Below are 13,467 nucleotides of genomic sequence, written 5' to 3'. Positions count from 1 at the left end.
CTGAATTTGGTCATTACTGATAAGAAATTTCACGGCATTGTGTCCTCACAGGGCGCAGCGGTCTGCAGCGCAGAGCTGGGCTCAGCTGTGATCTTTCTCTCTTCGGTTTTTGTACTTTTTAGTTCTTCAAATGTTCTTCAAACCACGGCTGGAAAATAAGCAGCTTTGGTTACTCAGTCCTCATTTGACACTACAAAAATTAAATAAGGACACAGTAGCACACTTTTGTGACGGAGGCTTTTGCTGCGTGTTCGGCCATTTAAAACAATATGTGTGCTTTAAAAAGAGAGTGTCGGATGCCGACCAGATGTATAGATTATATTATTGATACAGCTCAAATTTCTGTACAGTAAATATGAAGACCCCCAACAGCCAGCTAACCTAGCTTATCTTAAAAGTGTGAAAAATCCTCCCTTTAAACAGCAAATTGTTGTTTTACACTTTGTGGTTTTTTTGGATGGATTAAACAACAAAATAAACAGCATATTTTGTTAGCTTTGAATGGACCCGAGCTAGCTGTTTCCCCCTGTTTCCAGGTATTATGCTAAGCTATGCTAAGTTAGCTGGCTGCTGGCGGTAGCCCCGTATTTACTGTACAGACATGAAAGTGGTGTCAGTCTTCTCATCTAACGCCAGGCAAGAATGCATAAAAGCCTATATCCCAAAATGTACTTTAACGTAGATGATAGTTCAGTCATATTGTGTCCTATGAAACACAGTAAAAGGACCATCAGCTGTGTGTCAAATGGACAGATTCACGTTTTTAAACACACATGATAGAGATGTTCATGTTTATTTAAATCTCTCCTCCTCACTCTATTGCTGCCATGTCATTTTTGAACACAGCTTGTCTCCATTTAACTCGCGATGTATGGATTTGAGTAGTCTGCGTGTGTGTGTGTGTGCATGCGCAGCACTGAAGGCAGTCAGGCACATCCAGCCCATGGCCATGCATGTGCGAGCACAGAGCCGCATAAACTGCAGTGAGAGCCCTGAGAGGTGAAGCAGGGGGAGGTGACTAAGCGGGCTCGCTGGCCAATACTGTGCAAGCACTGGTTGCCATGGGAACACATTGATTATTTAACAATTTGGATGAAGCCTGTGCCCTGCACTTGCCAAGGTTCAGTGGGATGCTTTGTGGCTTTACTGTCCCGAGGGTCCGCAGCCAAGTGAGTGTTGTGTGGTGCAATGCCACCGGGACATTGATACACATCCGCCGTGATGCTGAGAGACAAGAGACAGACACACAGTCTCAACTGACAGAAGAGCAAGATGATGGATTGATGAATAAGAGACTATTATGAACAGATGGGTGAATGAGACGAGGGAGTGAGAGAAAGGAAGCACTGTAGCGGGTGAATTTTCATCACTCCTGGTGGTCAGTAGGGACTTGTTGTAATGATCTCATGCTGGGGAGGCAGTCTGGACTCATTGTCATTGTGTGCACAGGAGGTCCAGTATGCTCACTTGATTCAGTGTCTCCAGGCTGTGTGTATGGGTGCATGTAGTGTCAAAGCTACTGTAACCCTGAACGCTGCATTGCAGGTGGGCAGAAGTAAAGAGCAACGCATCTGTGAGCAGCCTTTACTGTCAGTGTTTGAATTTAAAGGAAATAAAGGACTTTTATGGTGATCATATCCAGTGTTTAGTCAGTCTCACACATGTACTATACAAAGCAGTTTTTAAAGCAGTCGGGGCATCTCTCAAGATGAGCTCATTCACACCTGGGTAAGGAAAAATGCTCCATAATGCCAGGTGTAAAGGGATCGGACCTCAGCCAGGTGTACATGTCATCCATACAGCTTGGCAACATTATTAAAGTAGAGATGAAATGAAAAAGGCCTTTTTAACCCTTGTAGATCACATCCTCGGTCATACTGTGCACCTATTTTGTGAAACCAAACATGACGTGCTGTTGTAGGCTTGAACCAACCAATAATATCATGGCATCCATCCATCAATCAGTTTTCATCTTTTAGTGGCACAGAGCTGAGATTCATTAGTTAGCCAGCTAGCATCAGCACGGTGCGTCGGTGTGTGTCATTGGCTTTTCTGCATCATGACATCTTTCATGATGCATTAAGAATCAATTTTTCCCCCTTTCAAGTCCTTATTTTTTAAACTTTAGTCTGACTTAAGTCCAGTGGCTTTGTTTATAAAAACGGACTTCTGATCAGTTTTGACTTTAAGGATGACTTCAGTAGAGCACCACATAGAAGTAGTTATTTATAAAGCCGTCCTTTGACTTGGAAATGATCTCAAAGCAAAGTCTAGACTTGACTTAGGTGATTTTTCTGATGGTTATGTCGGGTTATTGCAGCTTGTGACGTATGCGTCCAAGCGTGTGGTGAACTTTGCACAAGTTCTTTGAACAATGTGCAGCAGCGACACACTTTCAAGCTGTGTGACTGTCAACCTACTATTTAGTCCACTAAGTAATATACGTTGCCAGGCTTCAGCCTGCTCTACCATCGCCGTGATCTCATCTTCCAAAATTTAGATTTTCTCCTTTTTGTCCACAGCTAAAACCCTCATTTGCGATGCATTATATAAGGGGAAATCACATGGCAGGTGCTGTCGGTTTAACTTGATTTGAAATGTATGGCCCTAAGTTACAGAAACCTGCTTACTTAGGTTTTTTCACACTCAGCATCTTTTATAAATCAAATGCAAGCACACCGTTGAAAAAAACAGTAAAATGTTAAGATGACGTTCAAGTAGAAATCTAAGAACATTTGTACAAATGAGGCTCCAGGTCTGTAGCTGCAACTTTTTACTGCCTCACCTATTGAATCTCTTCAAGTTGTCTGACCCACATTCACCTGAAACACACTTCCAGACATTCCCATCCCCTCCTGGTTTGACATCAATCTGTAAGAGACCGCTTTTGTCTTCACCTCTGTGATCCTCAACCTGCCTCCCATGGTAGGAAAAATCCAGATACTGTAAGATCGTGTTTGTCTCCTGCCGTCCTCTGAGGGCCTATTATAGCGCAGACAGATCCTTCCTCCTGTGTGTCATAAACTTCAGTGGTCTTTAATCAGCTGCCCTTCTCCTCTGGGCAGCGGGTTAAGGCAGATAAAAAAAAAACAGGTAACCAGCAGTCCCAAGTGGGGGGGGGGGGGGGGTTAATCCAGCCTAATCCGAGTTACCTTTGTAAATTGCAAAATGTTAAACAAACTCATGTTGAGATTACTCATGTTGAGATTATCTTCCATTATTCCTTTTTGTTTGCTTGTTATGTGAGTTTCCGATAGAGGGATTACGCAGCAATCCCAGGCCAGGATAATACTGCTGTTTTCTACGACTGATGGGTTTATTGTCTTTCAGCCGGACTTGTAGGTTCACTGATCCCATCGGGCACCACTATGATACTTATGATAAGCACTGCAGGCATTATTACTGTAACAGGTGTGTTTTGTCACATGTGGTCTCGGTAGTGGATTCAGTAGCTTATTCTGTCAGTCACCGAGGGACAGTTGTAGCCAATGTATTCCCATGCGTCGCCCTCGGGCTGTGTTTCATCACTTCTTGCAGTACGGGCCTCGGCTTCAGGATTTTTCGTTCACAATACTGTCTCGAACATGGCCGCTGTGCACCGGTAACACAGACGCTTTTTACTATTAAACCCTCTGCTGAATTTGGGGCATGTGTTATGAGTTGGGGTCTAAGATGAAGGGTGGGGAAAAAAGTGCAAAGCGTTCATGAGAAATGTGCAGACACAAGCACAGACGTGAGCATCTGTTAGTCCATATGCAGATTACAACGAAGGCCTGATTGTGCTGACTGGGAGAGGAGGGAGGAGAGTGAGTGAGGAGGGAGGAGGGCGGAGGGAGGAGGTGGGGGGTTGCAGCCACAGCTGTCCAGAGTCATAGCACATCACCACCGAGTGGAGCGGGTCAAATCTACAGCTTCTGTTTATGTGGAGAGCAAACCGTCATTACCAGGAGAGATGAAGTGACACCTGCACTGCTTGTGAGGTGATGAATGATTTTAATCAAAGGATCAGTTCTTCTTAAGAGTGCGTTTCAAGCTACTGTCTCGTCGTGGATGCAGAAGTGTCGAAGCCTCGTGTAGCTTGATTGAAAACCCTTCAGTGGCTTTTAAATACTGCTCAAGTAGTATAATCATAGATGTTTGTAATAGTGTACATATCTTATCCTGAGGGTTTGAATTGTACCTGGAACATCTGAGTAGAGGTTGGCAATATAGATGAACTCCTCTGTCGTATTATCTGTAATTTTACGTCACGATAGTGAGCTGATATAAATGTGTGACCTGTCATAGATTTGCCATTTTTTAACTGTTTAAACCATGTTCACTTTAATGTCTCTGGATTTATTAGACCAATATGGCTGATTTTTGTTGCTAGCTTGTCTCGTCAGGTATTTAATTAGTTGTACGTACATAATGTTTATAAACATATATCAGTAATATAACATCGTTATATAAATATTGCAATATTACCAATGCAATGATGATTGAGGATTTTGTTGTTAGGGTTCACTATGAAGTATATTCAGATGTATTTTTTGATTTATAACATTTCCTGGATATTCAGTTGAGAATTTTACATCTAAAAATAAAATACGTTGACAGGAATGTGCACATGGATGAGATGGACACACTCAGTTTTTGTGATGTTTTAAATCAAATATCTCATATAAATATAATAGATTTTAAGCTAGAACGCTCAAATAACGTAAGACAATTCAATCGCCAAACCATTTTTAACCTTCATTGATCAAATTGCAAATGTATCATTACACTGTGCACAGACATGTGACTAATTCAATTAATCACATTGAAATATGATCATTTTAAAAGCTCATAAAATAGGATCATTAAATAGAACAAAAAAATAAGTCAAAATACAAACAGATGATAACAAACTGTGCAAGAGAAATATAAATATATACTCTACTTTGACTAGTACTTTTACTACAAAGTTTTCATACAAGATAGCATCCAAGGTAATCTATACTATGTGAGGATTCAGGTTGAAGATCAGAATCAGCGGCTTGGACACAGGCAGTATCTGCATACGTTAAGACAGAGGTGAGAGGGTGAGATTGGGTGAGGTGGGGGAGGGTGGTGGTGAGATAGGCAGCTAGTGATTTTCTCCTCAGTGTTGGACCTCAGGAAGTGTAAGGTCCCCGAGCAGCGCCGTCAGCATCCCCTCACCCACACAGCTCAATCAAATCAATGAAAAGTAGACAGCCAGTGTGCTGAACTAGAGGATGGCCATCAAGCTGCTCCTCAAACCAACCAGCGACTCCTTCTTCACTCTTCTGCTTCCACTCTGGCTGCAGGTCTCATAGCCTCATGGAAAAAGAAACACCAGGTGGCACAATAGAGCCGAGCTGGAAGTTAATTGAGCTGTTAAATTAGTGTGAAGAACTTTAACTGTGTTTTAAAGGCCGTCAATGATACTATAGGTCAATATCGCCAATGGGTGATCTGAATTTTATATTTGACCCTTTTCATTTGCCCTAAGAAAACAAATACATGAAGAGTGATCAGTGTTTTCCCCAAAGTAGTAATCACGTCACAGAGAGGAGCATCGAAAAGGAGCATTTAGACCAGATCTGTTCGACCACTATTTTAGACACGCCAGCTTTTAAAAAAGTGAAGCGCTAAGAGGCCGAAGATTTACAGTCTCTATGTCTGACCGGTTCAGAAGCTCAGAATACAAATGTGCTAAAACAACACACTTTTCTTTCTCTCTGTTTATGTTGAAAAATAATTATTGTATATACAGAAGTGCAGGAAAAATAATGCTTCTTTTAATCTAAGAAGTAGGTTGTCAGTTTGACTCTGTTTAGACAGCCTGGGTAAAAGAAATGTAATTAAATAAGAGTATTTTTGAGCTGTGCAACGGACAAAACTAATGAATGGGCTAATTAGCCAACTAACAAAATGATCAAAGGGCCAGAATGAGGTTATTTAAGGGCCACATTCGGCCGCCAGTTAAATAGATGTAATTTAGACTATGCAGGGTCAAAAAAACTCCCACGTGAAATCTGTATTAAATATGTTTTTTAAGTTGATGATGTAATATATTAAATGGCAACAAAAAGATCTGAATATTTTAACCTAGAAATTCAGAATTCAACATCAAACAATCAAATCTGAATTTTTACCATTACCTGATGAAAAAATACTCAACACATTTTCCCAGAAACCAATAAGATGTGTATTCAGATGCAGTGACTGAATGTAACTCAGTACATTTACTAAAATACTGTACTAAAGTACATTTTGGGGGTACTTATACTTCCACTCCACTACATTTATTTGATAACTTTAATTACTAGATACTTTGCAGTCTACATACTGCATCAGAGCCTAAGTAGAACATTTTTAAATTAATTTCAATTAATCAATTATCAGTAATTAGTAAAAAAAAAAATACATTGATTCCAGTAATCAGGCCCCGTTTTCCCTGATTCCCGTTTTATCCCCATTTGCCGGAACGAAACATTAATTCCAGATGAAACCTTTATTTATATTTATCTAATTTTTGCGACTAATGATAATTTTCCATTTTTATTAACCGGTTAGCCTGTAAAATATCAGAAGGTGACGTCTTTAAATTGTTTGTTTTCTTCAATCAAAAAGCAAAGGTGTTCAATTTACAATGATAATAATGAGTCAAAGGCAAAAAAGAAACAGTAAATATTTGGTATTTTGCTCATTAACAGTTTCAACGATTAATGGATTATCAAAAGTGTTGTCAGATAATTCTCTGTCAGTTGTGTAACTGATTAATGAACAAATCCTTTCAGCATTTCATGTACAAAACAACCCCGACATTCAAGTCGTAGGAAAAGAAAAAGATAATCGAGACGTTCCTTTGGTCTGGTATTCGCACATGTAGCCTGTCATGTAAACCGAATGGCTACCGAACCATAAAATCATGCATATTGTATGTGATACTACATGATGTTATTTATGTGTGTGAAATGAAAGTGGAGGGAGGAGCTGGTGTGGGACAAACGTATTGTCCCAACGGCTGGAACACAAGCCGGTGTGTTTTATGAGTTGACCGCAGGACGTCTGGCTGCGGCGGTTAATAAGCAGCGGTCTCTCTGCCCCAGCCCTCATTCTCAGTCCTCACACCTTTCCCAACATCCCCCCCTACACACACACACACACACACACACACAGTCTCAGCCCCAAGGAGATTCACCGACTGTTCCCATGGCATCCGTTCACTTTGCTCCCGAGTGATGGTGTGTGTACCGCATTACGTCTGTGTGCTGCCAGCCTCACACACTGAGATAATGTGTGTATCTCTTCATATTCACAGGCCAACCCTCCCCCCATCATCGTCAACGCAGACTCACTAGATGCAGGCCCTTATGTAAGTATCTGTTCTCTCTCTCTCTCTCTCTCTCTCTCTCTCTCTCTCTTTGTACAGTATATGTCTCTCTCATTCACACTCCCTCTGTGTCGGTGCATGAGCATGTGTGTGTGTGCGTGTGTGTGTGTGGATAAAAAGGCTGCCTCCTGGTAGCAACATGCTGTTTGCCATGTGGACCGACAACCATTATCCTATTGACCCCGCCTGTTTGTTGGGAATGTGCATTCTGCAGTTGTCACAGTGTATATGGAAGAAGGACACTTTTGGTATTTTTAGTCAGAAAAACGATCTGATCAAAGTATCTTAAGTATATTTTGTCAATCGTTATTTTCTCCACTGAAGGATTTAGCTGAAACATTTGCATGCTTCTCTTTTTTCTTGCTATGTTTTTTAGGAAATGACAGAATTCAGGATCAACGATGTGACTAACTGTCGTGCTTTTTGTCTTGACAGGTAAATGGAAGTGATGGGATGTATAAATACGAAGAGATCATTTTAGAGAGGGTGAGTTTTACCTCTTTTTTCCACAATTTACACATTCCTGTTTGATTCCTTTTTCTGCGTGATGGATGGATTTCTCCCCACTAGGTGGTAGTAAGCAGCTCGTTCTGTGCTCATTGTGCTAAAACCAAAGAAAAACATCTTCATCTCTGCAAACGCACGAGAATCATTTGTGATAATATGTGCCCATGAAGTTATAGCTGTTACATCACCTCAGTGAGAACATCTTACGGTGTCTCATGTGAGTATGAGCGCAGAATAACGCCAGTGAGGCGTCGCTTTTTACATAATCCTGATGCACATGTCATCAGCAGACGCCAGAAATGTAAAGTGCTCTCCTGTTCAATTGTTCAGCAGGCACCACTGCACTTGTCAGCGGCGGTTCAGCGTGTAGTGGCAGAGCTATACGTTTCTGCTCTCATTATTCCACCCACATCTAGATGCACCTCCGAACCCATGATAGATGCACAGTATCTCGCTGCCCCTTCCACTCTAAGTGGCATTTCTGCATGCAGGAGGCTTAAATAAGCTATGCAAAGTCACACTTTAAAAGGTCTGTGGGTGTGTAAAATTTGGCGGTAAGGCCCAGTGCACTCCTCTCGGCTCCAGAGCAGCACACTGGGAGGCCTCATCCTCCCTCTGTCCTAATTTGTTTCGACTGTTGCTCATTAATTATAGAAAATAATAAAGTGAGGTCTTTTCTCAGCTGTCTTGTTTGCTGCCTGTCTCTGTGGCCACGGCTGTCAGATGCAGCAGTGCGCCTGGACCCACTGGATCCAAATGGGTCCTCTTGTCATTTCAGGGCCAGGAGAGACGGGGGGTGGTGGTGTCTGTCTCCTGCAGAGAGTGAGAAGCTCTGTATCATGCAATAGAAATGACGCTTCTTAACTCATCTTTGCTTCAGATCATAAATCCACTTCTCTGTGGACAGCGGGCATTTCTAAGGCCCGTGCCTCTCTGTGGGTTGACGGGATAGGCGTGACATTTTGAATGAAGTGCCCTCTTCTAATGGAATACATGCCATTATCATTTGTCACATGCAAGGACACACACATGAACACGCACACACACACGTATCTACAAAAATGGACATCAGAAATGCATGGAGAAATCCCCAGAGCAGTTTGCATCGATCACGTGTTCCTCTGAGATACCAATACACTTAAGAGGCATATTGTACTGACCTTGAGCCCACATCAGGTCCATCACTTACATCTAAGTGTATGTGTGTGTTGTTTATTGGTCTCTACTGAAAATGCCAATCATAACCTGTGTGCAGGGGAACTCTGGCCTGGGCTTCAGCATTGCTGGAGGATTAGACAATCCCCATATTCCTGATGATCCGGGGATCTTCATCACCAAGATTATCCCTGGAGGAGCAGCTGCTATGGATGGGAGGCTGGGGTAAGTTCTCCCGTCCTCCTCACCTCGTTCTTTCCTCCTGCACCCTCCGTCCTCTGTCTGCTCCAACCCTCCCCACTCTCCTCTTTAATGCTCACCAACACCGCGTGTCCCGCCAGGCAGTGCTGTGTGGGAGGCAGAGTTTCTACAGCCCTCTGCCCCCAGGCTCTGTGTGTTTCCTCAAAGTTATGATTCACTGAAAAAGTCAAAGTCTGAACATGCAAAAATTATGATATGGAGTGCTTTTTTATGTGCTTTTGGAGTTTTCTGATTACCTTGGCTGTGCTAGGGTATCTCCCTGCCTCTGTGCAGTGAATTAACTCCATTGCTGTTATCCGTTGACTAACAAGGCGGTCTGCATGATGTGTATTAAAACTCTTCCCCTCCACAGGGTGAATGACTGCGTGCTGCGTGTGAACGATGTGGACGTGTCCGAGGTGGTTCACAGCCGGGCGGTGGAGGCCCTGAAGGAGGCGGGGCCGGTAGTGCGGCTGCTGGTTCGACGGAGGCAGGCCCCACCCGAGACGATTCTGGAGGTCAACCTGCTGAAAGGGCCCAAAGGTCAGGAACACATCACACTTATCATAATAGAGTGCAGGATTGAATCCTAAAACCCAGAAATGAGTTAGCATTTTTGCACTTTTGGTTCACTTGTCTTGAGGTTTACTAAAGCTTAATGCTGAATTTATCATGCTGAATGAAGATGGAAATTTAAAGCAGTATTTACGAAGAAGTGAACTATTCAGCACGGAGGAAGCAGGAAAATGTGCCATATCAGACGTTAATCTACGTGCCCATATTGACTATGTGACTGTGTGTATTACTCAACCAGGGCTTGGATTCAGCATCGCCGGAGGGATCGGCAACCAACATATCCCAGGAGACAACAGCATTTATATTACCAAGATCATAGAAGGAGGAGCTGCCCAAAAAGATGGACGGCTGCAGACCGGAGACCGCCTGCTAGCTGTATGAGCCTCCCTCTGACTCAGCCACATACTGAGTGTTCAAATCAAAATGAACTCATTCGAGGTGTTAAAGCAGTACACTGGCGAGTTAAACAACAAAATTCAGCAATAGTTGTTAGTGCTAATCAGAAACAGCCATTGCAGCATTTGGGACATGGCAATAAAAAGGCCCATCAGCTGGCCACGGCAAACCCTACCTGTTGGATTAGGCTTTACATCGGTTTGACCTTTCCAGTGTACCTGCTTTTATTAAAGCGCAAATGAAAATATGGAAAAAAAAACTGTCACCCACTCAATTTAACCCTTTGAAACAAATGAAGCAGAAACATTGTGTGGTATTGCAGTTCTGTTTTTATGAATCACCTTTTTGTTTGTGTTTTTGTCACATTTCTGCAGATTTTTTTGTAAGATCATTTCAGCAAATCACTATAAGTCAATCAAAGGAAATTAAAAAAAAACTTTACAGTTACAGAACAGTAGAATACAAACTAAGCAGTCAGATGTCAGAGAAAACAAAGTTAAAACTGTCTTACAGAGACATTTGTTTGTGTCTTAGGCCTTGTCCACATAAACACGGGTATTTCTGGAAACAGGGTTTTTATAAAAGAAAAAACGGTCTCCATCCAGACGAGCGTTTTAGCACCAGTTCGAAAATAATCTCCATCCATACTAACACATTTGAAAACACATATCTCACGGCCACTGACGCACACTGGGCCTGCACGTCCCGTTGTAAACAGGAATTAGATTGTATGCTCTGTGGTTGGTTGCTTAGTTACAGAAATACTATGAACAAAGCAGGGAAACATGACTGCTCTTCACAGAATTTAATAATGCTGTTTGTCACTTTTGCCTCTCTTTCCCATTATTGTACCATCAATGTCCATTTGTGTCTCTCTAAATTTAAACAATATGGCCTAACATCCATTCCATCAACGTACAAACTCAAATACTCCAATATGATCACACACACTCCAAATTTCACATGATAAACGTGTGTGCCTGCGTCATAGTTTTCCAAAAGGTCCATTTTCAGCAACCTACAAGGCCGTTAGCGTGCATGCAAAAAGCCAAAATGCTTTGTTTTAGGAAATACCTGTGTACGTGTGGAAAGGACCTCGCTGGTGAACACATGCAACACAGATTTATAGTATTGTATCAATTACACTGCACTTCAGGGGGTCTAATTAGATTGATCAAAATCCAGGCAATTTGTAATAATATATCATCTCAACCCGTTCTTAGTCTGCATAGAAGTATATGTACTGTGAGGTATTTACAAAGAGCACATTTCTTTAGATGTGAGATGAGTGTTCAAAAACTTTTGACTGACAGTATATTTCCGGGGAACTGAATCTGAAAAACTGAAGAAATTCTGATCATTTTTAGAACCTCTACCTACTGCTTTTGACCTCTGTTAACGCTGCACAGCACACCAACCTTTCACTCTGCTGCTGAAATGTACTGAAATCACATAATACCTTCGAGCTATGATTCATTATTGTGTTGGCTGGTGTGATGGCTGCTGTGATGTCTGCTGTTGTCACTGTGCAGCAAAGACACGAGGTGTTCAGGTGTTGATACAGGGATCTTTTTCCTCCTCTGTCTTTTTCTCGAACAATCATAACATTCAGGTGAACAACATCGTGCTACAGGACGTGCGTCATGAGGAGGCGGTGGCTGCGCTGAAGAACACCTCAGATATGGTTTATCTCAAGGTGGCCAAGCCAGGACCGGTGCACCTCAACGACATGTATGCTCCTCCAGACTACTCCAGCAGTACGTATCTACCTCTTCTTGTTGTTCCAGTCTGAAACTACACTTTATACTCACTAACCCATAAGCAGTCGGCTCCAAAACTCAAACAGGTTTATTTATACATAATGTTTGACTCAAGGTAAAGAGTGATTTACAAGTAAAGGTGCATGTAAGAGCGTTTTCACAGGGAATTATCTTTTTATCTCTATCAGAGATGTTTCAGTGGGCCTGCACGCATTTTCGTGTTGGATCGCTGTTCTCTCCCCAAAACTGCTATGCCCAGACACCCACATAGTGAATGTAGTGAATGCTTACACACACACACACGCACACACACACACACACACACACACACACACACAATCCTACCCACAGCAACAACAAGCGCAGTTCTCTGCCTCCCACTGAGTGTGGACGGTTTCTCACATCCCACCTGCTCATGAGAGCCCACGATCTTGAGCTGCAGCATCTCAAATTTCCACCGAGCAGTGAATTAGTATTAGAGGGGGCTATCGAGGGCTTTTTGTACATTCTAATACTAAATGTTTGCAGTTGTCAGGGTTTAAGCGAGCCCGTAATGCAGACTTAACCCCACTCTGACAGTGTAACCCGTGGTCAGGTGATCTGGATTTGAAACGCTTGCTTCATCATGCTCGGCTGCCTCCATCAAGAATGTTAATTCATAGAAAAAGGAGGTGTTTTTCATGCCTGTGATCTGTCTTTTATATGCATGCTCAAGGACAAGTTATTTTTTGAAAAATGTCCCCAACTTTTCCTCTCCGGTGATAAGAGGATTGATAGACAACATCAGGTGTGCATTACTGAAATATCTCTGTCATTAGTGAGTGCCAGTTGCCTATTGTGTAAAGATTAGCACAGACAGGAAACAAGAGAGATAAGTTTACATGCTAAAATAGCCAATTTCCTAAATGTCATTTTGGTTCCTCAGGGAAAAATTGTTGTTTCGTACAACCTGGCTCTTATTTTTGTGATGCTGGCTACAATTCCTAATGCTAATAATATAATTGTAGTCACCAAGTTAATTGCTAAGATCCTGGAACGTGGAGACTTTGCATAAAAAAGAGTTAGATTGGATAAAAAAACAGAAGCAGTCAGATAATCTGACTACTTTTAAACAAACCCACAGATTTGTCAAACATGTTGAAATTATCACCCACACTGTTTATAGCTTTCAAACCAACTTTTAATTTTGACCTACCCTGCCTGTCATAGTAGTGTACAGTACAGTTTTACTACATGAAGGGATCACTGACATTTCAGATGCACAATTTTTTTTTCTGTGACCTTCAAATAAAGTGTCTTAACATAGATAATCTGGCAAAACTGTAGCTTTATTAACAACTAAAATGATCAACAGAATGTAAAGAAATATCAGTTTTGTCAAAGATGTTTATGCATTGTGTTGCACAGATATCTACTTTAGTTAGCATGCTAACCAGCTAGCCCCAGTGG

The 13,467-nt window shown here is 42.0% G+C and overlaps 1 protein-coding gene across 2 annotated transcripts in view; it reads left to right on the top strand.

Moving 5' to 3' along the window:
* The window catches only part of dlg3 (discs, large homolog 3 (Drosophila)), an 87,890-nt gene that overhangs the window by 49,150 nt on the left and 25,273 nt on the right, over window positions 1–13,467 (top strand). For both annotated transcript variants that reach the window (XM_073487724.1, XM_073487725.1), the window contains 6 exons: window positions 7,313–7,366; window positions 7,820–7,870; window positions 9,147–9,271; window positions 9,660–9,829; window positions 10,101–10,237; window positions 11,871–12,015. In XM_073487724.1, coding sequence (XP_073343825.1) covers window positions 7,313–7,366; window positions 7,820–7,870; window positions 9,147–9,271; window positions 9,660–9,829; window positions 10,101–10,237; window positions 11,871–12,015 — 682 coding nt within the window. The remainder of the gene's footprint in view (window positions 1–7,312; window positions 7,367–7,819; window positions 7,871–9,146; window positions 9,272–9,659; window positions 9,830–10,100; window positions 10,238–11,870; window positions 12,016–13,467) is intronic.

This window comes from Pagrus major, chromosome 18 (genome assembly GCF_040436345.1).
Source record: "Pagrus major chromosome 18, Pma_NU_1.0".
Lineage (NCBI taxonomy): Eukaryota > Metazoa > Chordata > Actinopteri > Spariformes > Sparidae > Pagrus > Pagrus major.
The sequence above is the reverse complement of the archived record's forward strand: the minus strand, read 5'-3'. Positions and strand labels throughout refer to the sequence as shown.